Raw genomic sequence first — 25222 nt, forward strand, 5'->3', positions numbered from 1 at the left:
CCGGAGGAACAGGACACCGATAAAGGGGTTTTAGTTTTTGCAGCCCGGGCACAGGGAAACTTTAAATGTGCTAAATAAACTGGAGAAATTTGGGGAATGGAACACTGTGGGGGCAAAATCTATCAGATTGTAGATTTTGGGAGAATGTACATGTGTACATTCAATGGGAAGAGAGGAGTACATTTCCACTAGACACCTGGGGTGGTGACCTTTTTCTTTTTTGGCCTAAAGACTTTACATAGTAAAAAAAGATACATGTCTATCAAGTTCAACCAAGGGAGGGGAGAAGATGTAGATAATGTGATGTAGGTAACTTTAGAATTCTATACTTCTGCAACAGTATTAACCTGTTAAGGACCCATGACGTACCGGTACGTCATGAGTCTGCTCCCGTTCTATAACGCGGGGCCACGGTACGTCAAAGCGGATCAGGCCCGACCTCTAACAATGGACGGGACCCGTGGCTAATAGCGTGCAGCACTGATCGCTGCAGCACGCTATTAACCCTTTAGTTGCGGCGTTCAAAGTTGATCGCCGCATCTAAAGTGAAACTAAAATGCTGCCGGTTAGCTCAGGGAGCTGTTTGGGATCGCCGCGGCAAAATCGCGGCATCCCGAACAGCTTACAGGACAGCCGGAGGGTCCCTATCTGCCTCCTTGCTGTCCAATCACCGAACGACTGCTCAGTGCCTGAGATCCAGGTATGAGCAGTCAAGCGGCAGAATCATCGATCAATGGTTTCCTATGAGAAACCATTGAACAATGTAAAAGATCAGTGTGTGCAGTGTTATAGATCCCTATGGGAGCTATAACACTGCAATAAAAAGTGCAAAAAAAAAGTGAATAAAGATCATTTAACACCTTCCCTAATAAAAGTTTCAATCACCCCCCTCTTCCCATTTAAAAAAAAAAAACTGTGTAAATAATAATAAAAATAAACATGTGTGGTATCGCCGCATGCGGAAACGTCAGAATTTTAAAAATATGTCGTTAATTATCATGTTATTTTGTTTGAACATTTGTCTAAACTTTTATTGAATTCCTCTTTCATTTCTGCTGTGACCAGTTCCTGAGATGTTCCACAGTTCTTATGGTAAAAATTTAAAAAGGCAAGTTACTTCAAGAGATTTAACCTTTTTTTCCAGGCGTAGGGCAAGATTTTTTTTTTCTAGGGCGGTTTTTCATTAAAATTTAACATGTCATTGCTTTTAAATGGCCCTCTCGATTCTATCCATTCCTTCTTGCCCACTAAATAGCCCTTCCTTTTGATCTTACATATTGAATTTTAAACTCAGTACCCACATTGAGATCATATTACCGCTTCTCAATGCTCACTCCAGCTGGTTCATAACTTTCACTCAACAATTGCTTGTATGCAGTCTACAAACAATAATATACTTCAACTTGTTAGACCTAATACAAAATAGCGCAAACAACTTAAATACTAGCAATCCTAGCTATTTGGTGAGTGAAGCTGATGTATAAAATGTTCTTCATTAATAGACATTGTTGACATCGCAATGGAACACAGATGGAGTCATTGCCAACTAGTCTCAAAGTTTGTAACATGTCCCCCTTCTTGTAAGGGGGTCTCAGACATGCATATCCTGTTGACCTTGTATGACAACCGCTGAGGCGATTGAATTGCTTATTCAGTATAGTCTGTAATGTAAGACATTTAGAAACTGTCCTGGCCTGTGAACTAGACAGAATAGGATCCTAATTCTTGCCAAACACAATTAAAATGTTCCCTAATTATTCCTTATTTCAGTAGGAAATACTTTTAAAAAGCTTCCCATATTATGTCTGTACAATAAGATCAAACCATCGTATCCATGGAATTACTGTTATAATTATAATATGATACATTTATCCACCTATTAGCAAGAAATCCTTTTTGTTTTCATTTCAGAAACATTGTCCATGTTAATATAGATTTAATTACATGTTTTTGTGCCAATTGCATGAGGTCCTATGTGGGTTTTGTTATCCCGGCAGTAACCTTATCCCAGCTTTATGAATGCTACAATCAAGTGTGCCTGCTAACATTGATGGAATCTAATGTGCTATATAAAAGAAGAGAGGCACACGGTGAACGGCAATAATCTCAGCTGGTTGCAGCTGTTGTGCTGCTGTTGAGAAGTGTAACACCAGCAAGTGAAAAGTAACATTTTATACATCCCCACAGTAATGGAATGGGTATCAAGTGTTCGTGACAAATTAACAAAACTTTACCTTCACACTGTGAAACAAAAGGAAATGAAGTGTATTATATAATTTTATCGAAAATATTCACAGCATATGTGATGTATGCACCAGGAGGTCGAGTTTCACATGATGAAAGACATATTATTAACACCTTGTAAAATGTCGCTGATGCTAAAAGCTGTAAATGTGTTAAAAGAAAAGCAATTTTCTTTTAGCTTTTACATACTTTTAATAAAATAAATATATCCAGGCAGCACCATGTTCATTGAAATGGCATGAGAGTGTATGTCCTGGAAAGATGACTATGGGCTATTCCTAAATACTGTATCTTCCCAAACACACACACACATGATGAGTTTATGGAGAGTGTGCATGTGTTTCCAATGGGAAGAGTGGAGTAAGTTTCCAGTAGACACCTGTGGTGGTGACCTTTCTCTTTTTAGGCCTAAAGAATTGACATAGTCAAAAAATGCATGTCTATCAAGTTCAACCAAGGGAGGGGAGAAGATGTAGATAATGTGGTGTGGGTAACTTTATAATGCTATACTTCGAGAACAGCATTAAAGAAATTGTCCAGGAATAGAAAACCAGGAAACCCCTTTTATGTTATTTAGTTCTGAACATTTGTCTAAACCATTATTTAAGCCCTTCTTCATTTCTCTGGGTCCAGTTCCTGAGGTGTTCCACAGTTCCTAGGGTAAAAAATTGAAAAAGGCGTGTAACTTCTGGAGATTGAACCTTTTTTCTCCGAGGCATGGATTTTACTTTTTTAAGGCATTTTCCATTAAAATTTAACATGCCATTGCTTCCAAATGGCACTCTCCTATTCTATCTATCCCCATGGTAATCTCCCAAATAAATAACATTCTAATATCAGAAAAATGTTATGCAATACGGTCAGATTCGGTTGATCTATTTAATAAGGAATGGCAGCCTTAGATATCCTCTCCCCGTGTCCATGTTTATGTACACTTTCATTTTTTGTTTTAACTGTTTTTTTTCTGCAATAAATTTCTCCTTTTGAAACTAAAATTCAACATGCCAGATCCTTGTTATCTGTTAAACAAATGTCAGCAGAACATTTAATACACTTTACACAACCAAAATCAGTGTTTTTTTGTTTTTTAACTAAACTTTGCAGTAAATCCTTGTCTGGCCGCTATCTCTCTTGACCTCCCCATACACATGATTGTTCAGCACAACCAAACGTTCATGTTTCCTCTATGAAGAGGGGAGGGGTAAGCCATAGTCAGACTGCTCTGGCAGTAACTTATCTCTGCCAGAGCAATAGGATCGGCAATAAATATTCATAATGCCTGACCTCGACTGACTTTATTCTAAAGCAGTGTTTTTCAAGTGCTTTCCTCAAGTGCTTCCAACAGGTCATGTTTTCAGTCTTTCACAGGTGATATAACTGTGGTGATGCCTTATTCACTGACCATAATTATATCATCTGTGAAAGACTAAGAAAATCCAGAAAACATGACCTGTGGGTGGCACTTGAGGACCACGCTTGAGAAACACTGGTCTAAGGAGTCTATATGGCCTAGTTTAGTTTGGATTCATAGTCCTATGGTTGGCCAAGGAATTTTAGACACAAAACAGGAGCAAAAATGCATCCATACAAGTTGACCATCTAAAAAGCTCAGTGTTCATTTATACTTCTTTGTCTACTACTATCAGGTTCAAAACCACATATACTGTATAATGTATATACCATAGAGCATTATGGAAGCTAGAAGTGGGGTAAATAGATAATTCAAAAGTTGCACTTGGCTTTTTAAAGTGTAGGTTTGCAGAACATTTTCTGATATATTTGGGAGCTGCGTGATCTTTTGCATTTTAGATATATAAGGCCCAATGTAATCTTATCAGAATCTTGTACATCAGTTTTCTAGCATACAACACTTGCAAAATTTCACTGAAACTGAGGTTTTCTCCAGATGTAAGATTTTTCTCCATTTTATTGCCATATGCACGAATCTAATAAGTTGTAGGGGCTTAGTGGGAGGCGGCATGGCTTGATGGGTTAAACATAACTCAACAATCCAAAAAGTAGGGGGCTCAACCATTAAATATTAAAGAGGGGTTGCCTACAAGTGTTCAGAAACAAGCACTATATTGCACTAGAAACAACAGGACACAAAGATGGTTCACACTTAAATACAAAATCTCTCTGTATTTGAGTGTGCATTTCTGTATTTGAGTGTGCATCATCTATTTGTCCTTATTTTTCTAGTGCAATAAAGTTCACTAAATAACATAACTGACACCAGAAATTGGTGTAATTTATATCAAAAATTTACTCTAGCTCCAGTAGATGTCAAACACTGGAGCATGGGAGCTACTGTCACCCAAAGGTTTGTCTAATGATTAACCTATTTTTAAAAACTAGTCGGCAAGGAGTTAAATAATAAAAAAAAATGCTATCTTGTCTTCCTTGTTTCCACACCTTCCTATAACAGAGCTCCTCTCCCCAATGTCCTCCTTTGCCACTGATTGGCTGAGCAAATGTGTGACATCACATCCCTAAAACCAGAAGTGCTGGACAAGTTGGAGCAGAGCTATGTTATAATGTGGGAAAGTGGCAGGTAAGGGAATGGTTTATTTTGTATTTAACCCCTCCCTGACTAGTTTTCAACTACCCCTTAAAAAAAAAACAAAAAAAAAAAAAACAGTGAAGCAAATTCCTACAAAAAGCATCATGCCAAGATCATGCTGCTATATTTCACTGTACATTTTATAGTTACACTTGGCAACAAAAAAAGCCTACAAAAATGACATAAAAAACATTTTGAAAATTGAAGCAAAAAAACTGCATTGGAATCTAACTATAAGACTGTGTTCACATGTTTAGGTTCTTAATTGCAATTATGGGATTCAAAGCTGGAAACAGATCATGAATGGAGGACACTTATAAAGAAAGACTGGAACTTAAAGGGGTACTCCGGTGAAAACCTTTTTTCTTTTAAATCAACTGGTGGCAGAAAGTTAAACATATTTGTATTAAAAAATCTTAATCCTTCCAGTACTTATTAGTTGCTGAACGCTACAGAGGAAATTCCTTTATTTTTGGAACACTGATGACATCACGAGCACAGTGCTCTCTGCTGACATCTCTGTCCATTTTAGCAACCATGCATAGCAGATGAATTCTAAGGGCAGCATGGTGGCTCAGTGGTTAGCACTGCTGCCTTGCAGTGCTGGGGACTTGGGTTCAAATCCCACTAAGGGCAACAATAAATAAAGCATTATTATTATAATAATAACGTCAGCAGAGAGCACTGTGCTCGTGATGTCATCAGAGAGCATTCCAAAAAGAAAAGAATTTCCTCTGTAGTATCCAGCAGCTAATAAGTACAGGAAGGATTAAGATTTTTTTAATAGAAGTAATTTACAAATATGTTTAACTTTCTGCCACCAGTTGATTTAAAAGAAAAAAGGTTTTCACTGGAGTACCCCTTTAAACTTTTTTAGATTCATTCCTATTTATGTATTCAACAATTGCAATTAAAAACCTGAACATATGAACACAGGCTAAGTGTTTTTGAATATGTAATGTTGCCTGTTTTCCATCCCCAGTTGTTCAATCTCTGTAAATTGATCTACAAGTGTAACTAATATTATAAATAAAACAATCACAAGATGAACCTTATTTGCTTTTACTTTTAAGTGTTTATAGAGGAACAAGGGAACTAAAATTTCCAATTTACCTCATGAAGCATTTTGTGAGCTTGTTAAAGGCCAACTAACAGCTAAATCAGAACTATTTATTCCTCCACTAATTTAATTCAAGTGGGTATTTAAAATCTCATAACTCTAAATGATGCTTCTTCCAGATGGTAAATTAATGTAATTTTAGGAAGAAGAGAAGTTGCACAGATATCTAGTATTTAGAACACTTGCTGATTTAATGCTGTGCACCCACCAATGCACAGATGTTGCTTATCATTTTAGTGCCAGCCCGTCTCTATATTTCCACTTACTGTGATCTGTGGAATGAAGATTGGAGAGTATTGAACATCTAAGTTGTTTTCATTATTATCAACGTGTTAATAATTCATCAGTAATGCACACAGTTTTCAATTATAAATGTGTAATTTTTTCCCACAGGGTTTGGATGGTATTCCTGGCCTTCCAGGTCCAATTGGCCCCAAGGGAGAAAAGGTAAAATACACTTTCCATTAAATGTCAGTTGCAAAGAAAATAATCGCTCATATAAAAAGGCAATCATTGTTTCAAGGAGACTCCTTTGTAAAGGGTGCAAATGTTTTGATACATCACAATGGTCTTTACATACAATAGGCTCGCACATTGCTCAGTTCATTCAATGTTAACAATGCATGATTTTGCCACAGGTTTTTATTGTAAATAATATAACCCTTTTTATCTTAGGGGCCGTCAGCTTTGAGTTTTATTATTTGCCCTAGTAATGAGGCTATATATGAGGTGTTGACGTCAACATTTCTGGTCATATAGGACTGACTGAAAACAAACCAGTCGGTATAGTGAATGTAACTTATCTCTAAACTCAACATATCCAGTATGTTTGAGATTATGAATTTTTCACAATTACATTGTTTGGTGACACTCTGTTGGGAGTTGTATATGCTGTGTCTATGCATGGACACTCAGTGTACGTTTTTAAGTGTTTTGATAGCAAATTTGATATTGTATTAAACTGGTGTTATGGGAAATTAAACTTAATTCAATTAGAAATAAGGTACAGTGGATCCATCTGTAATACAAGAATAGTGAGACAATTTGTCTGGCTACCTTTTGTGATTAAGTCATCATTTGTAATTTAGTTCTAGTTGTGTCTATTCCTTTATGCAAAGATGAATAATTCACAGTTCAGTGGTAAATCCACATAGGATTCATTGAAATGGCTGCTGTGTCAGCGAAATGTGGATACTGCAGAGTTTTAATTTATTATGTGGCCCCGCAAATTTAAAGGTAAACTGGTACATACATACAAATTTGTGTGGCATGTAACAATCAAAATGAAAACTGGAGCCACATACAGTGCTTTTCTCCTTATTATTTCCATGCTGCCCCTTATAGTCTTCCTCTCGAGTCATGCAATACTGATGTTGATTTTTTTACATACTTTCAGTATCAGATTATACCCCCAATTTAGCTGTTGTGTCATACCAGATACCTGTTCACCAAACACACAATAAAGTCAAAAGACCACAATAATCACTTTTTGTTTTTAGGTTTTCTTATTTTTGAACAAATATGTTAAAATAAAATAAACACAATAAATCTTAAAGGGGTATTCCGACCCTAGACGACTAGGGGATAAGATGTGTGATTGTGTGGGGGGTGGGGTGGCGCTTGGGACCACCTGGGATCACGTGGGGTGGCACAGTGATGTTTTGAACACAGAAGCTTGGAGTTTATGGAGAAGCTTGGAGTTTGTGATGTCATGCCACACCCCCTTATTCATGTCTATGGGAGGGGGTGGGACAGCTAGCTTATAGTACATGCATCCTTCCATAGACATTTATGGAGAGGGCGTGATGGCTGTGGTCATCCATCATCTGGCATGGAGTGGAGTTAACTCCGTGCACCAGATGACTGGGGTGCCGCACTGGACACCCTGGGGGGGTCCATCAGCTGGACCCCTGCGATCAGACATCTTATCCTCTATCCATTAGAAATGGTATAAGATGTTTTGAGGGTGGAGTACCTCTTTAAGGTCATTACTATTATCCTAGTTAAAGGAAGTATGTTATGTTGAACATGATGCTTTACCTGTGTGAGAACCTAAATATGCAAGTGCTGGTCAAGACAATAGAAATTATTCAAAGAAATTGCAGTTTTATTTTTTTCTCCATAAATCTCAGTACAGACATATCAAATAATATGCAATACACATTGTTTACATGAGAAACATGCTCTGAAATAAAGTTTGTTAAAATAAATATTTTGTGAATGACCATTTGGCTATTTTTCAAAGATTTAACTTGTTCTTGCACAGATTAAAACGTTCTATGCAATGTTCAGTCAGTCAGGCATTGCATGCTCAAGCTGAGATAAGATCTTAGGTCACTTGTTGCTTGTTTGTTGTAGTTCTTTCCTTCATTTTTGACTTTAGAACTGCACAGGTTCTCTGTTGGATGCGTGTCTGGGCTGTTTCCAAGGGAACACTTCAATGCCATGAGTCTCAGGAAAACATGTCACTTAATGACCCTTGTGAAATGAAGCACAATCGTGCATGAAGATTAAGTTTCCTGTCCCTGTATATCCTTTCTTCTCTGCCCAGTCACACAGCTGAGGGATCAGACGTTGCTCTAGTACAGATGTGTACTTCTGTTGCTTCATGTTACCTGAACATTGTGGAGCCTGTCTGCCCCAAAGATCCTCATGTTGCTCCATACCATGACCTAAGTAAGTTGTCACCCACCCTGAATAGTGTAGTCTGGTCTTCACTCTTGTCTGACATATTCTACTTGCTGTGCCTAACACTGAATGACATACTTGTCACTTAAAACAACTTGAAGATCAAACATTATCTTTACCAGACCTTGACTGAAGTCACCTGTGGTAGATTCAATTGATAGGACATGATTTGGAAAGACACAGCCCTGCCTTAAATGGGTACTCTGGTGGAAAACTTTTTTTTTTTTAAATCAACCGGTGCCAGAAAGTTAAATTTGTAAATTACTTCTACTAAAAAAATCTTAATCCTTCCAGGACTTATCAGCTGCAGTATTTTACAGGGGAAGTTGAGTTGTTATTTTCTGTCTGACCACAATGTTCTCTCCTGACACCTCTGTCCATGTCAGGAACTGTCTGGAGCAGGAGATGTTTGCTATAGGGATTTGCTCCTACACAGGACAGTTCCTGACACAGACAGAGGTGTCAGCAGAGAGCACTGTGGTCAGACAGAAAAGACCAACTGAACTTTCTCTGTAGTATACAGCAACTGATAAGTACCGGAAGGATTAATTTATTTTTATATAAGTCATTTACAAATCTGTTTAACTTTCTGGAACCAGTTGAAATAAAAAAAATAGTTTTCCACTAGAGTACCCCTTTAATAAGGTCTCACAGTTGACAATGCATAGCAGAGAAAAAACCAAGCCATGAGGTGGGAGGAAGGTGTAAAGCTCAGAAACAGGACTGTGGGGAGCCAGAGATCTGTAGGAGGGTAGAATTTTTTTCTAACCTCCATAATTCATAAATAGGAGAAATTTGAAACAATGAGGCGCTGGTTGGCTTTTTAAACTAAGTAATCAGGGGAGAAAGACCTTGGTAAGAGAGGTGACCAGGAACGCAATGGTCATTCTGGCTGAGCTCAAAAGATCCTGTGTGCAGATAGGAGAAATTTCCAAAAGGTCTTCCTTCACGGCACTCTACCAATCTGGGCTTTATGGCAGAGTGGTCAAGATGAAGCCTCTCAGTCTGGAGTTTGCAACACAAAAAAAAGCACAAAAAACACCTAAAGGACTCTCAAACCATGAGAAACAAGATTCTATAGTCTGAAAAAACTGAGGACAAAAAGTTTTATCAGTGTCTAGAAGAATGAAGGAACTGTGTCAGGATCCGGGTTGGTAGCGGGAAGAACACGGGAGTGGATCCTCTGTGTCAGTGAGGCGAGGGTATGGGTCATACCAGGCGAACAGAATCTAAGGGGTTACTGGTATTCACCAGAGCCCGCCGAAAAGCGGGATGGACTTGCTGCAGCAGGTAACCACCAGGTCGTTCCACCTGATAGCGACTCAACCTCACTGACTGCTGAGACAGGCGCAGTACCCAAGGTCTAGGCAAAGGCAAGGTCGGATGTAGCAGAAAGTCTGGGCAGGCAGCAACGGTTCGTAGTCAGGGGCAACGGCAAAGGGTCTGGATACACAGGCAATAGGCACATGGGAACGCTTTCACTGGCACTAAGGCAACAAGATCCGTCAAGGACAGGAAGGGGAAGTGGGTTTTTATGTGTAGGGAGTGATTAGGAACTGATTGGGCCAGGCAATAATTAATGGTGCACTGGCCCTTTAAATCTGAAAGATCCGGCGCGCACGTCCTAGAGAGCGGGGCCACGCGCGCCGGGACTGAGCCGGAGAACGGGGCAGGTGAGATGATCGGGATGCGACCTGTGGGCAGGCACATCCTGCCACGTGGATCACATCCCCGCTGAGGGACACAGAGCAGCGCTCCCGGTCAGCGAGTCTGACCTGGGCGCTGCAAGGATGAATAGGATGCCGCGAGCGCTCCGGGGGAGCAGCCGGACCCGGATCACTCGGCGTTACAGTACCCCCCGCCCCCCCAGGTCTCCCCCTCTTTTTGAAACCAAAAAATTTGTGGATAAGCTCCCAGGACCTCTCTTCAGGGCCACAATTCTCCCAATCAATTAAAAAAAATGTTTTACCTCGAACAACCTTGGAGGCGAGGATCTCCTTGACAGAGAAGACATCAGAGGAGCCAGAAACAGGAGCAGGAATGTCACGATTCGGCTGGCTGGAGGTGGATCCTCTGTGCCAGAGAGGGATTGGCGTGGACCGTGTTGGTGGACCGGTTCTAAGTTGCTACTGGTATTCACCAGAGCCCGCCGCAAAGCGGGATGGTCTTGCAGCGGCGGTAGCAACCAGGTCGTATCCACCAGCAACGGCTCAACGTCTCTGACTGCTGAAGATAAGCGCGGTACAAGGGAGTAGACAAGAGCAAGGTCGAACGTAGCAGAAGGTCAGGGCAGGCAGCAAGGATCGTAGTCAGGGGCAACGGCAGGAGGTCTGGAACACAGGCTAGGAACACACAAGGGAACGCTTTCACTGGCACAATGGCAACAAGATCCGGCGAGGGAGTGCAGGGGAAGTGAGGTATAAGTAGGGAGTGCACAGATGAACATACTGATTAAGCCTGCTGCGCCAATCAGTGGCGCAGTGGCCCTTTAAATTGTAGAGACCCGGCGCGCGCGCGCGCCCTAAGGAGCGGGACCGCGCGCGCCGGGACAAGACAGACGGGGAACGGGTCAGGTACGGGAGCATCGCGAATCGCATCCCGGCTGAGAGGGATATTGCAGCGCACCCGGTCAGCAGGTCTGACCGGGGCGCTGCGAATGAGAGGATGCTGCGAGCGCTCCGGGGAGGAGCGGGGACCCGGAGCGCTCGGCGTAACAGTACCCCCCCCCTTGGGTCTCCCCCTCTTCTTGGGGCCTGAGAACCTGAGGATAAGACTTTTGTCTAGGATGTTGTCCTCAGGTTCCCAGGATCTCTCCTCTGGGCCACAGTTTTCCCAATCCACTAAAAAAAATCTTTTACCTCTGACAGTCTTGGAGGCCAGAATCTCCTTCACGGAGAAGACGTCAGATGAACCGGAAACAGGAGTGGGAGAAACAACTTTGGGAGAGAAGCGGTTAATGATGAGTGGTTTAAGGAGAGAGACATGGAAGGCATTGGAAATACGGAGAGAAGGAGGAAGAAGGAGTTTGTAAGAGACAGGGTTAATCTGGCACAAGATTTTGAAAGGACCAAGATAGCGTGGTCCCAGTTTGTAACTGGGGACACGAAAGCGGACATATTTAGCGGAGAGCCATACCTTGTCTCCGGGAGCAAAAATGGGGGGAGTTCTTCTTTTTTTTATCAGCAAATCTTTTCATCCGGGATGAAGCCTGTAAAAGAGAATTTTGGGTTTCTTTCCATATGGTGGAAAGATCACGAGTCACTTCATCCACAGCGGGCAAACCAGAGGGCAAGGGAGTAGGGAGGGGAGGAAGAGGGTGACGGCCGTACACCACGAAAAATGGGGATTTAGCAGAAGATTCGGAGACTCTGAAGTTGTATGAGAATTCGGCCCATGGTAGAAGATCCGCCCCGGTCATCCTGGCGGGAGGAAACAAAATGCCGTAAATAGTCACCCAGGACCTGATTAATTCTTTCTACTTGCCCATTGGATTGGGGATGATAAGAAGAAGAGAAGTTTAATTTGATCTTGAGCTGTTTACAGAGGGCCCTCCAGAATTTAGACACAAATTGGACGCCTCTATCCGAGACGATATGCGTGGGCAAACCGTGAAGGCGAAAAATGTGTACAAAAAATTGCTTTGCCAACTGAGGCGCTGAAGGAAGACCAGGAAGAGGAATAAAATGTGCCATCTTGGAAAATCGATCAACGACCACCCAAACAACTGTGTTGCCACGGGATGAGGGCAAGTCCGTAATAAAGTCCATACCAATCTGTGACCAAGGCTGTTCAGGAACAGGCAGAGGATGAAGAAGACCAGCAGGCTTCTGGCGAGGAGTCTTATCCCGGGCACAGACAGTACAGGCCCGCACGAAATCAACAACATCAGTCTCCAGAGTCGGCCACCAATAAAATCGAGAGATGAGTTGCAAGGATTTTTTGATGCCCGCATGGCCTGCGAGGTGGGAGGAGTGTCCCCATTTGAGAATCCCGAGACGCTGGCGTGGAGAAACGAAGGTCTTCCCTGGAGGAGTTTGCCTGATGGAAGCTGGAGAAGTGGAGATCAGACAGTCCGGAGGAATGATGTGTTGCGGAGAGACCTCTACTTCAGAGGCATCAGAAGAAAGAGAGAGGGCATCGGCCCTAATGTTCTTGTCAGTAGTGTTGAGCGGCATAGGCTATATTCGAATTCGCGAATATTCGCGAATATATGGACGAATATTCGTCATATATTCGCGAATATTCGCATATTCGTTATATTTTCGTTCTATTTTCGCATATGCGATAATTCGCGTATGCGAAAATTAACATATGTGAAAATTTGCATATACAAAAGTAACATTCGTGAAAATTCGCATATGCGAAAATTAGCATATGCTAATTTTCGCATATGCGAATTTGTGCACGCCAGTCTCACACAGTAGTATTACAGCCTTCTTTACACCACGGAAGTTGGAAGCAGAGAGGGATGATCACTGTGATGTGTACTGTGAAGAAAAAAATAAAAGAAAAAAAAAAAAAAACGAATATTCGTAATTACGAATATATAGCGCTATATTCGCGAAATTCGCGAATTCGCGAATATGCGATATTCGCGAATAATATTCGAATTGCGAATATTCGCGAGCAACACTACTTGTCAGCAGGGCGAAAATGGATTTCAAAGTTAAAACGGGCAAAGAACAACGACCTCCTAGCCTGGCGAGGGTTCAGTCATTGGGCAGACTGGAGATAGGAGAGATTCTTGTGATCAGTTTATATGATAACTGGAAATTTTGATCCCTCCAGCAGGTGCCTCCATTCCTCAAGCGCCAATTTAATGGCCAGTAGTTCTCGATCACCAATGGAGTAGTTTCTCTCCGCCGGAGAGAAGGTCCTAGAAAAAAAACCACAAGTAACAGCATGCCCGGAAGAATTTTTTTGTAGAAGGACAGCTCAAGCTCCCACAGAGGAGGCATCTACCTCCAATAGAAAGGGTTTAGATGGGTCAGGTCTGGAGAGCACGGGAGCAGAAGAAAAGCAGACTTGAGATGTTTAAATGCGTCTTCCGCTTGGGGAGACCAGGACTTAGGATTGGCATTTTTCTTGGTTAAAGCCACGATAGGGGCCACAATAGTGGAGAAGTGTGGAGTCCGGAGGGGCGTGGCCAATCTAAGACGGCAGAAAGTTTATCTGGGTCCATTTGTAGTCCCTGGCCAGAGACCAAGTATCCTAGGAAAGGAAGAGATTGACATTCAAAGAGACATTTCTCCATTTTGGCATAAAGTTGATTGTCCCGAAGTCTCTGAAGAACCATGCGGACATGCTGGCGGTGTTCTTCTAAGTTGGCAGAAAAAATCAGAATATCGTCCAGATAAACCACAACACAAAAATTTCATTAACAAAGTCTTGGAAGACGGCAGGGGCGTTGCACAGGCCAAAGGGCATGACCAGATACTCAAAGTGTCCATCTCTGGTGTTAAATGCAGTCTTCCATTCCATGGGAGTGATATTGCAGCGCACCCGGTCAGCAGGTCTGACCGGGGTGCTGCGAATGAGAGGATGCTGCGAGCGCTCCGGGGAGGAGCGGGGACCCGGAGCGCTCGGCGTAACAAGGAACAGTGACCTTGGGAGAAAAGCAGTTAAGTACGAGAGGTTTGAGAAGAGAAACATGGAAAGAGTTAGGAATGCGAAGAGAAGAAGGAAGATGGAGCTTGTAGGAAATTGAATTGATTTGATTCTTGATCTTAAAAGGCCCGAGGTAAGGAGAACCCAGCTTGTAGCTAGGGACCCGGAACCGAATGTATTTGGCAGAGAGCCATACTTTGTCACCAGGGGCAAAGACAGGAGGAGTTCTTCTCTTCTTATCCGCATGTCTCTTCATGCGAGACAAGGCCAGTGAGAGCGACTTTTGAGTCTCCCTCCAGATAGATGAGAAGTCCTGAGTTAATTCATCTACAGCAGGAACTCCAGATGAAGTGGGAATGGGGAGTGGGGGGGGGGGGGGCTGCGGATGACGGCCGTAGACTACAAAGAATGGAGATTTAGCAGAAGACTCAGAATTCTTGAAATTGTATGAGAATTCAGCCCAGGGCAGCAGGTCAACCCAATCATCTTGGCGGGAGGAGACAAAATGTCGCAGATAGTCACCAAGAATTTGGTTCACTCTCTCCACTTGTCCATTGGATTGTGGATGATAGGCGGACGAGAACTTCAATTTGATCTTTAACTGAGTGCAGAGTGCTCTCCAAAATTTTGAGATAAATTTAATGCCTCTATCCGAGACAATATGCGTGGGAAGCCCGTGGAGAAGAAAAATGTGCAGAAAAAATTGCTTCGCCAACTGTGGCGCAGAAGGAAGGCCAGGAAGCGGGAAGAAGTGAGCCATTTTTGAAAAACGATCTACGACCACCCAAATGACGGTGTTGCCATGAGATGAAGGAAGGTCCATGATGAAGTCCATGGCTATGTGGGACCAAGGCTGTTCAGGCACCGGCAGGGGGTGGAGAAGACCCGCAGGCTTCAGGCATGGAGTTTTATCACGTGCACGTACTGTACAGGCCCGTACAAAGTCAGTCAAATCTTTTTCCATGGAAGACCACCAGTAGTGTCTGGAAATCCACTGTATGGATTTTTTAATTCCGGCGTGACCAGCCAGATGGGACGAATGACCCCATTTGAGAGTCTGGAGGCGAAGACGTAGAGGAACATACGTTTTTCCTGGATGAACTGGCACCAGAATAGCAGGAGCAGAAGAGATCAGGCACTCAGGAGGTATGATGTGCTGAGGAAGGGTCTCGGCTTCGGAGGCATCGTTGGAACGAGATAAGGCATCTGCCCTGATATTCTTGTCTGCAGGACAAAAATGAATTTGAAAGTTGAAGCGGGCAAAGAACAATCACCACCTGGCCTGGCGAGGATTTAAAAGCTTGGCGGACTGGAGATAGGACAGATTTTTATGGTCAGTGTAGATGGTGATAGGATGAAGGGACCCTTCCAGAAGATGTCTCCACTCTTCGTGTTCCAACTTGATGGCCAACAGTTCACGGTCTCCTATAGAATAGTTTTTTTCAGGAGGCGAAAAAGTTTTAGAGAAAAAGCCGAAAGTGAAGTTTTTTCCTTTAGCAGTTCTTTGAAGGAGAACAGCTCCGGCTCCAAATGAGGAGGCGTCAACCTCGAGGAAAAAAGGCTTCAGAGGATCAGGTCTGGACAAGACTGGAGCAGAGGAGAAGGCAGCTTTGAGATGGTTAAAGGCTTCCTCTGCCTTTGGCGGCCAGGATTACGGATTAGCATTTTTCTTAGTCAGTGCTACAATAGGAGCAACGATGGTGGAGAAGTGGGGAATGAATTGACCATAATAATTAGCAAATCCGAAAAATCTTTGGATGGCTCGCAGGCCAGTGGGACGTGGCCAATCCATTACCGCAGATAGCTTATCAGGATCCATTTGAAGACCCTGTCCAGAGACCAGGTATCCCATAAAAGGAAGACAACTGCGTTCAAAAAGGCATTTTTCTAATTTGGCGTAAAGATGGTTTTCACGAAGGCACTGGAGCACTTGACGGACATGGAGCCGGCGTTCCTCAAGGTTGGTGGAAAAAATTAGGATGTCCTCAAGGTAGACAACTACGCAGGTATACAGTAAGTCCGGAAAGATTTAGTTGACAAAATCTGGAAAAACTGCAGGGGCATTGCAAAGTCCAAATGGCATGACGAGACATTTGAAGTGGCCATCACGGGTGTTAAAAGCGGTTTTCCACTCATCTCCCTCACAAATTCTGAAGAGGTTATAGGCACCCCTGAGGTCAAGTTTTGTAAAAATGTTTGCTCCGTGCAGACGATCAAACAGCTCAGAGATGAGAGGCAGAGGGTAGCGGTTCTTTACAGTAATTTTATTGAGACCACGATAGTCTATGCAGGGGCGTAGTGAACCATCCTTCTTAGCAACGAAGAAGAACCCCGCTCCGGCTGGTGAAGAAGACTTGCTAATGAAATCTCTCTTAAGATTTTCCTGAATGTATTCAGACATGACCTTGGTTTCTCGAGCGGAGAGAGGATAAATTCTGCCACGGGGCGGTGTGGTACCAGGGAGCAAGTCAATAGGACAGTCGTAGGGTCTATGTGGTGGCAAGACCTCCGCTTGTTTTTTACTAAAGATGTCAGCAAAGTCCTGGTAGGCCTTAGGTAAGCCAAGCAATGGAGTAGCGATGGGGACTTGGCTGACTGGTACTGACTTAAGGCAACGTTTGTGGCAGGAAGTGCCCCAGGACTTAATGTCCCCAGTGGTCCAGTAAAGGGTAGGAGTGTGACGCTGGAGCCAGGGCAAGCCAAGCAGAATGTCCGAGGTGCAATTCGGCAAAACAAAGAATTAAATTTTTTCTTGATGGAGTACTCCAACGGTCATGAGCAAGGGTTCAGTGCGGTAACGCACGGTGCAGTCCAGATTATCTCCGTTTACAGATGAGATGAAGAAGGGTTTGATGAGACGGGTAGCTGGAATGTTAAATCTGTTGATGAAAGAGGCTTCAATAAAGTTTCCTGCAGAACCAGAGTCAAGGAAGGCCACCGCAGAAAAGGAGGAGTTAGCGGACGGAGAAATCCGCACTGGAATAGTCAGGCGTGGAGAGGTGGAATTCACACCTAGTAACGCCTCTCCCACGTTAATTAGGTGCGTGCGTTTCCCTGACGCGGAGGGTGAATAGGGCAGTCTTTAAGGAAATGTTCAATACTGGCACAGTACAAGCACAGATTTCCATTTCTGCGGCAAGTCCTCTCTTCTTGGGTCAGGCGAGACCAATCCACTTGCATAGCCTCCTCGGCGGGAGGCACAGGGGTAGATGCAGAGGACTCTGGAAGAGAGGTCCCAAGCGAGGAAACCGCCTGGTGCGAACAAGATCCTTTTCTTGGCGGAGCTCCTGACGTCTTTCCGAGAAACGCATATCAATGCGGGTGGCCAACTGGATAAGTTCAGGCAAGGAAGCAGGAATTTCTCATGCAGCCACAACATCTTTGATGTGGCTGGATAAACCTTTCTTGAAGGTCGCGCATAGGGCCTCATTGTTCCAAGCAAGCTCAGAGGCGAGGGTGCGGAACTGGATAGCATATTCGCCCACTGAAGAGTTCCCTTGGACCAGATTCAGAAGAGCCGTCTCTGCCGAGGAAGCCCGGGCTGGCTCCTCGAAGATGCTGCGGACTTCGGAGAAGAAGGACCAAAGCAGTGGCAGGATCGTTGCGGTCCCACAGCGGTGTGGCCCAGGACAAGGCCTTTCCAGATAATAAACTGACCAGGAAAGCCACCATCGACTGTTCTGTGGGGAACTGGTCCGATATCATTTCAAGGTGCAGGGAACATTGGGACAGGAATCCCCGGCACATCTTAGAGTCCCCATCAAATTTCTCTGGAAGAGACAAGCGGACTCTAGAGGTAGTTGCAGCAACTCGGAGTGGAGGAGAAGCTGGAGCTGGCAGAGGATATGGTTGACGCTGGGCTGGCAGAAGCTGCTGGAGCATGGCGGTCAACTGCGTCAGCTGTTGTCCTTGTTGGGCGATCTGCTGGGACTGCTGGGCAACAATGGTAGTGAGATCAGCAAGACTCGGCAGTGGCAACTCAGCGGGATCCATGGCCGGATCTACTGTCAGGATCCGGGTTGGTAGCGGGAAGAACACGGGAGTGGATTCTCTATGTCAGTGAGGCGATGGCGTGGGTCGTACCAAGCGAACGGAGTCTAAGGAGTTACTGGTATTCACCAGAGCCCGCAGCAAAGCGGGATGGACTTGTTGCGGCAGGTAACCCCCAGGTCGTTCCACCCGATAGCGACTCAACCTCACTGACTGCTGAGACAGGCGCGGTACCCAAGGACTAGGCAAAGGCAAGGTCAGACATAGCAGAAGGTCTGGGCAGGCAGCAACGGTTCGTAGTCAGGGGCAACGGCAAAGGGTCTGGATACACAGGCAATAGGCACATGGGAACGCTTTCACTGGCACTAAGGCAGCAAGATCTGGCAAGGACAGGAAGGGGAAGTGGGTTTTTATGTGTAGGGAGTGATTAGAAACTGATTGGGCCAGGCGCCAATTAATGGTGCACTGGCCCTTTAAATCTGAAATAACCCGGCACGCGCGCGCCCTAGAGAGCGGGGCCGCGCGTGCCGGGACTGAGCCGGAGGACGGGGCAGGTGAGATGATCGGGATGCGACCCGCAGGCAGGCACGTCCCGCCGCGCGGATCGCATTCCCGCCGGGGGACACAGAGCAGCGCTCCCGGTCAGCGAGTCTGACCGGGGCACTGCAAGGATGAACAGGATGACGCAAGTGCCCCGGGGGAGGAGTTGGACCCGGGGCACTCGGCATTACACACTGCTCATCACCTGCCCAATATCATCCCTACAGTGAAGCATGATGGTGGCAACATCATGCTGTAGGGGTAGTTTCAGTGACTGGGACAGGAAAGCTGGTCAGGGTTGATGGAAATTTAAATGTAAAAAAATATAGAGATAGTCCTAAGGAAAACCTGATCCACAGTGCTCTGAACCTAAGTTAACCTTCCAGTCAACAATGACCCTAAGACAACTCTGTGAATAATTATTACTATTATTATTGTTATACTGGATGATAATTCAGTACATACAGTAACAACAATACTACTCATCCAATCATCTAAATAATCGAAAATGGTATTGTAACAGTATACAGATAGTGTCAATTGTCTAATAAACATGTCAAAATGGCAAAAATATGAATAAGCAATGTTCAGTCGCAGTAAATCATACAATTAGTTAAACACATATTCAGTCAAATTATAAAACAATGAAAATGAGGGGATAAATAAGCCACTTGGTGCATGGCGTGCCGTGCAAGCCGTGCAATGCTTCATGGGAAAAAGTCTTAACTCCTTGGGGACGAAGGGCGTATGCATACGCCCTCGCGTCTCGTCACTTAAGGATGGAGGGCGTATCCATACGCCCTCCGTATTTCCGATCACCGCATCTCGCCGGGTGGTGATCGGACCGGGATGACTGCTGATATCTATCAGCAGGCATCCTGTGGCAATGCCTAGGGGGTCCTGAGATCCCCCCATGTCGGCGATCGCTGCAAATTGCAGGTCAATTCAGACCTGCGATTTGCCGCGATCGGGGCAAATCGGGTCACTGGTGACCCGATCTCCCAAAATATAAGCATTATCGGAGCTTTCAGAGACAGCTCCGACCAGCCTAAAGGATAGGAGCGAGGTGGCAGTTTAGAGTTCATTTCCCCCCGCTCTGCCCACCGATCGAAGTCGGTGCAGAGCTGGGGGAACTCGGGCAGCAAGGAGGGAGCATGGTCCGGCTTACCTGGACCATCGGAGGCGGCGGAGGCGGCGGAGGCGGCATCCCGATGCAGCGGCTGCAGCAGGAGAAGCGGCGGCCGGAAAGTGCAGCGGAGAAGGCTGCAGTAAAGATGGCCATAAGTGATCTTCACTGTGGCCTTCTAAAAGCTTCAAAACTACAACTCTGGGCTCTCTGGGCATGCTGGGAGTTGGAGTTTTGCAACATCTGGAGGGTCACAGTTTGGAGACCACTGTGTAGTGGTCTCTAAACTGAGGTCCTCCAGATGTTGCAAAACTACAACTTTCAGCATGCACTGACTGTCTGGGCATGCTGGGAGTTGTAGTTTTGCAACATCTGAAGTGGCACAGTTTGGAGACCACTATATGGTGGTCTCCAAACTGTAGCCCTCCAGATGTTGCAAAACTACAATTCCCAGCATGGCCAGACAGTCAGGGATGCTGGGCATGTTCTGCAATATCTGGCCCTTCAGACGTTGCAGAACTACAACTCCCAGAATGCCTGGACAGTCTGTGCATGCTTGGAGTTGTCTGGAGGGCAACAGTTTGGAGGCCACTACTTAGCGGTCTCCAAACTGTTCTTCCCCAGTTGTTGCATAACTACAACTCCTAGCATGCCCAGACTGTCCAGGCATGCTGGGAGTTATAGTTCTGCAAAATCTGAAGGGCCAGATATTGCAGAACTACATGCCCAGCATCCCTGACTGTCTGGCCGTGCTGGGAATTGTTGTTTTGCAACAGGTGTAGGCACACTGGTTGGGAAACACTGAGCTAGAGTCTGTTTCCTAACTCAGTGATTCCAACCCGTGTGCCTCCAGCTGTTGCAAAACTACAACTCCCAGAATGCACTGACAGACCGTACATGCTGGGAGTTGTATTCTTGCAACAGCTGGAGGCACATGGGTTGGAATCACTGAGCTAGAGTCTGTTTTCTAACTGAGTGGTTCCCCACCAGTGTGCCTACAGCTGTTGTAAAACTATAACTTCCAGCATGTATGGAGTCTGTCAGTGCATTCTGGGAGTTGTCATTTTGCCACAGCTGAAGATTTGGGGCGCCCCCCCATGTGAATGTGCAGGGTGCATTCACATAGGCAGGTTTACAGTGGGTTTCCTTCATGGAAACTTACTGTGAACCCCCGCCTGTGTGAATGTACCCTAAAAACACTACACTAACAAATAATAAAAAGTAAAGCATTACACATACACCCCCTTACACGTCACCCCCCCCCCGCCCCCCAATAAAAATGAAAAACATCTCATACGGCAGTGTTTCCTAAACGGCGCCTCCAGCTGTTGCAAAACCACAACTCCCAGTGTTGCCGGACAGCCATAGACTGTCTTGGCAGGCTGGGAGTCTTGCAACAACTGGAGGCACCCGGTTTGGGAAACACTGCTGTAGGGTTTTGGTGGAGACAAGCCCCATCCTTGTAACCGGGTCCACCCCTATTGCAAATTCCTAATTTAGGCCTCAAATGCGCATGGTGCTCTCTCACTTCAGAGCCCTGTCGTATTTCAAGGCAACAGTTTTGGGCCACATATGGGGTATCTCCGTACTCGGGAGAAATTGCGTTACAAATTTTCGGGGGATTTTTCTCCCATTATCCTTTGTAGAAATGGTAAATTTGGGCAAAAACTGCACTTTAGTGAAATTTTTTTACACATCCGAATTAAACGAAAAGTTGTCAATCACCTGTGGGGTGTAAAGGCTCAGTGGACCACTTGTTACGTGCCTTGAGGGGTGTAGTTTCCAAAATAGTATGTCATGTGTTTTTTTTTTTTGCTGTTCTGGCACCATAGGGGCTTCCTAATTGTGACATGCCCCCAAAAACCATTTCAGCAAAATTTACTCTCCAAAATCCCATTGTCGCTCCTTCCCTTCTGAGCCCTCTACTGCGCCCGCCGAACACTTGACATACACATATGAGGTATTTCCTTACTCGAGAGAAATTGGGTTACAAATTTTGGGGGCTTTTTCTCCTATTACCCCTTGTAAAATTTCAAAAACTGGGTCTACAAGAACATGCGAGTGTAAAAAATCAAGATTTAGAATTTTCTCCTTCACTTTGCTGCTATTCCTGTGAAACATCTAAAGGGTTAACAAACTTTCTGAATGTCGTTTTGAATACTTTGAGGGGTGCAGTTTTTATAATGGGGTAATTTATGGGGTATTTCTAATATGAAGGCCCTTCAAATCCTCTTCAAAACTTAACTGGTCCCTGAAAAATTCCGATTTTGATAATTTTGTGAAAAATTGGAAAATTGCTTCTGAACTATGAAGCCCTCTGATGTCTTCCAAAAGTAAAAACATGTCAACTTTATGATGCAAACATAAAGTAGACATGTTGTATTTGTGAATCAGTATATACTTTATTTGGAATGTCTGTTTTCCTTACAAGCAGAGAGCTTCAAAGTTAGAAAAATGCTACATTTTCTATTTTTTCATCAAATTTTGGAATTTTTCACCAAGAAATTATGCAAGTATCGATGAAAATTTACCATTAACATTAAGTAGAATATGTTACGAAAAAACAATCTCGGAATCAGAATGAAAATTAAAAGCATCCCAGAGTTATTAATGCTTAAAGTGACAGTGGTCAGAATTGCAAAAAATTCTCCTGTCCATAGGGTTATAATGGGCTCTGTCCCCAAGGAGTTAAAGTAATTGACTCCTCCCTGCCACCTATAGGAGAATTCTCCCTTAAAAGTTTATTTGTCCATCACCACAGAGCAGGATGATGTCCAACAGGTAGCAATGAGGTGCAAGATCTTTTCCTTCTGGAGGAGAGCTACTTACCTACTCAGTCCCATTAATGGTTTCTTGTACAGACACTCAACACTCTGCTCTATAGAGACAAAGGGCAAGGGTCAGAAACAGCTGTCTACAAATTGGTATCTCTTCCTTAAAGGGGTACTCTGGTGAAAACCTTTTTTCTTTTAAATCAACTGGTGTCAGAAAGTTAAACAAATTTGTAAATTACTTCTATTAAAAAATCTTAATCCTTCCAGTACTTATTAGCTGCTGAATGCTACAGAGGAAATTCCTTTCTTTTTGGAACACTGATGACATTACGAGCACAGTGCTCTCTGCTGACATCTCTGTCCATTTAAGCAACCATGTATGCTAAGGGCAGCATGGTGGCTCAGTGGTTAGCACTGCTGCCTTGCAGTGCTGGGGACTTGGGTTCAAATCCCACTAAGGACAACAATAAATAAAGCATTATTATTATTATTATAATAACGTCAGCAGAGAGCTCTGTGTTCCAAAAAGAAAATAATTTCCTCTGTAGTATTCAGCAGCTAATAAGTACAGGAAGGATTAAGATTTTTTAATAGAAGTAATTTACAAATATGTTTAACCCCTTAAGGACCGTTTTTGCACCTTCGTTTTTTCCTCCTTACCTTTTAAAAATCATAACCCTTTCAATTTTCCACCTAAAAATCCATATTATGGCTTGTTTTTTGAGTCGCCAATTCTACTTTGCAGTGACATTAGTCATTTTACCCAAAAATGCACGGCGAAACGGAAAAAAAAATCATTGTGCGACAAAATCGAAAAACAAACGCCATTTTGTAACTTTTGGGGGCTTCCGTTTCTACGCAGTGCATATTTCGGTAAAAATTACACCTTATCATTATTCTGTAGGTCCATACGGTTAAAATGATACCCTACTTATATAGGTTTGATTTTGTCGAAATTCTGGAAAAAATCATAACTACATGCAGGAAAATGTATGTGTTTAAAAATAATCTTCTGACCCCTATAACTTTTTTATTTTTCCACATACAGGGCGATATGAGGACTCATTTTTTGTGCCGTGATCTGAAGTTTTTATTGGTATGATTTTTGTTTTGATCGGACTTTTTTATCACTTTTTATTCATTTTTTTAATGGTATAAAAAGTGACCAAAATACGCTTTTTTGGACTTTGGAATTTTTTTGCGCGTACGCCATTGACCGTGCGGTTTAATTAATTATATATTTTTATAGTTTGGACATTTACGCACGCAGCGATACCACATATGTTTATTTTTATTTTTTTACACTGTTTTATTTTTTTTATGGGAAAAGGGGGGTGATTCAAACTTTTATTAGGGAAGGGGTTAAATGACCTTTATTAACACTTTTTTTTTACATTTCTTTTGCAGTGTTATAGGTCCCATAGGGACCTATAACACTGCACACACTGATCTCCTATGCTGATCACTGGCGTGTATTAACACGCCTGTGATCAGCATTATCGGCGCTTGACTGCTCCTGCCTGGATCTCAGGCACGGAGTAGTCATTCGTCGATCGGACACCGAGGAGGCAGGTAAGGGCCCTCCCGGTGTCCGGTCAGCTGTTCGGGATGCCGCGATTTCACCACGGCGGTCCCAAACAGCCCGACTGAGCAGCCGGGTCACTTTCAGTTTCACTTTAGAAGTGGCGGTCAGCTTTGACCGTCGCTTCTAAAGGGTTAATACCACACATCGCCGCGATCGGCGATGTGTGGTATTAGCCGCGAGTCCCGGCCGTTGATGAGCACCGGGACCGACGCGATATGATGCAGGATCGCGGCCCGATCCCGCTTCATATCGCGGGAGCCGGCGCAGGACGTAAATATACATCCTGCGTCGTTGAGGGGTTAACTTTCTGCCATCAGTTGATTTGAAAGAAAAAAGGTTTTCACCGGCATACCCCTTTAAGGGAATTATTCTAGTTATACATAATCCTTAGTTATGTTTAAAGGCACTTTATGGGTCAAATATTGATTTGAAGGAATGCATCCTTCAATAGGTGGCAGTGAGGAGCAAGTTAATTTCCTTCTGGAGGATATGTACAGTATATTGCATAAATAATTCAAACACTGAATTCCATTGGTATGTTGTTTTAGCAAATTTAAACAAAATTGCTGGCATAATATCAAAACAAAAACTGAATATTTCATTTAATGTTGGCTTCTGAGAACCATTAAAGAAAGTACACAAAAGCACAATAAATGTAATATACAGGGTGGGCCATTTATATGGATACACCTTAATAAAATGGGAATGGTTGGTGATATTAAATTCCAGTTTGTGGCACATTAGTATATGTGAGGGGGGGAACTTTTCAAGATGGCTGGTGACCATGGCGGCCATTTTAAAGTCGGACATTTTGAATCCAACTTTTGATTTTGCAATAGGAAGAGGGTCATGTGACACATCAAACTTATTGGGAATTTCACAAGAAAAACAATATTTGTTTCTAACGTAACTTTATTCTTTTATGAGTTATTTACAAGCAGAAATGCTAGCGCAGGCTTCCAGTATCCATAGTTTCAGGTGCTGC

General features: G+C 43.7%; 1 protein-coding gene across 6 annotated transcripts in view; it reads left to right on the top strand.

Moving 5' to 3' along the window:
- COL19A1 (collagen type XIX alpha 1 chain) overlaps positions 1-25222 on the top strand; it is a 1011804-nt gene that overhangs the window by 370124 nt on the left and 616458 nt on the right. For all 6 annotated transcript variants that reach the window (XM_056565831.1, XM_056565835.1, XM_056565834.1 and 3 more), the window contains exon 14: positions 6321-6374. In XM_056565831.1, the coding sequence (XP_056421806.1) occupies positions 6321-6374 (54 nt within the window). The remainder of the gene's footprint in view (positions 1-6320; positions 6375-25222) is intronic.

Source organism: Hyla sarda, chromosome 3 (genome assembly GCF_029499605.1).
Source record: "Hyla sarda isolate aHylSar1 chromosome 3, aHylSar1.hap1, whole genome shotgun sequence".
NCBI lineage: Eukaryota > Metazoa > Chordata > Amphibia > Anura > Hylidae > Hyla > Hyla sarda.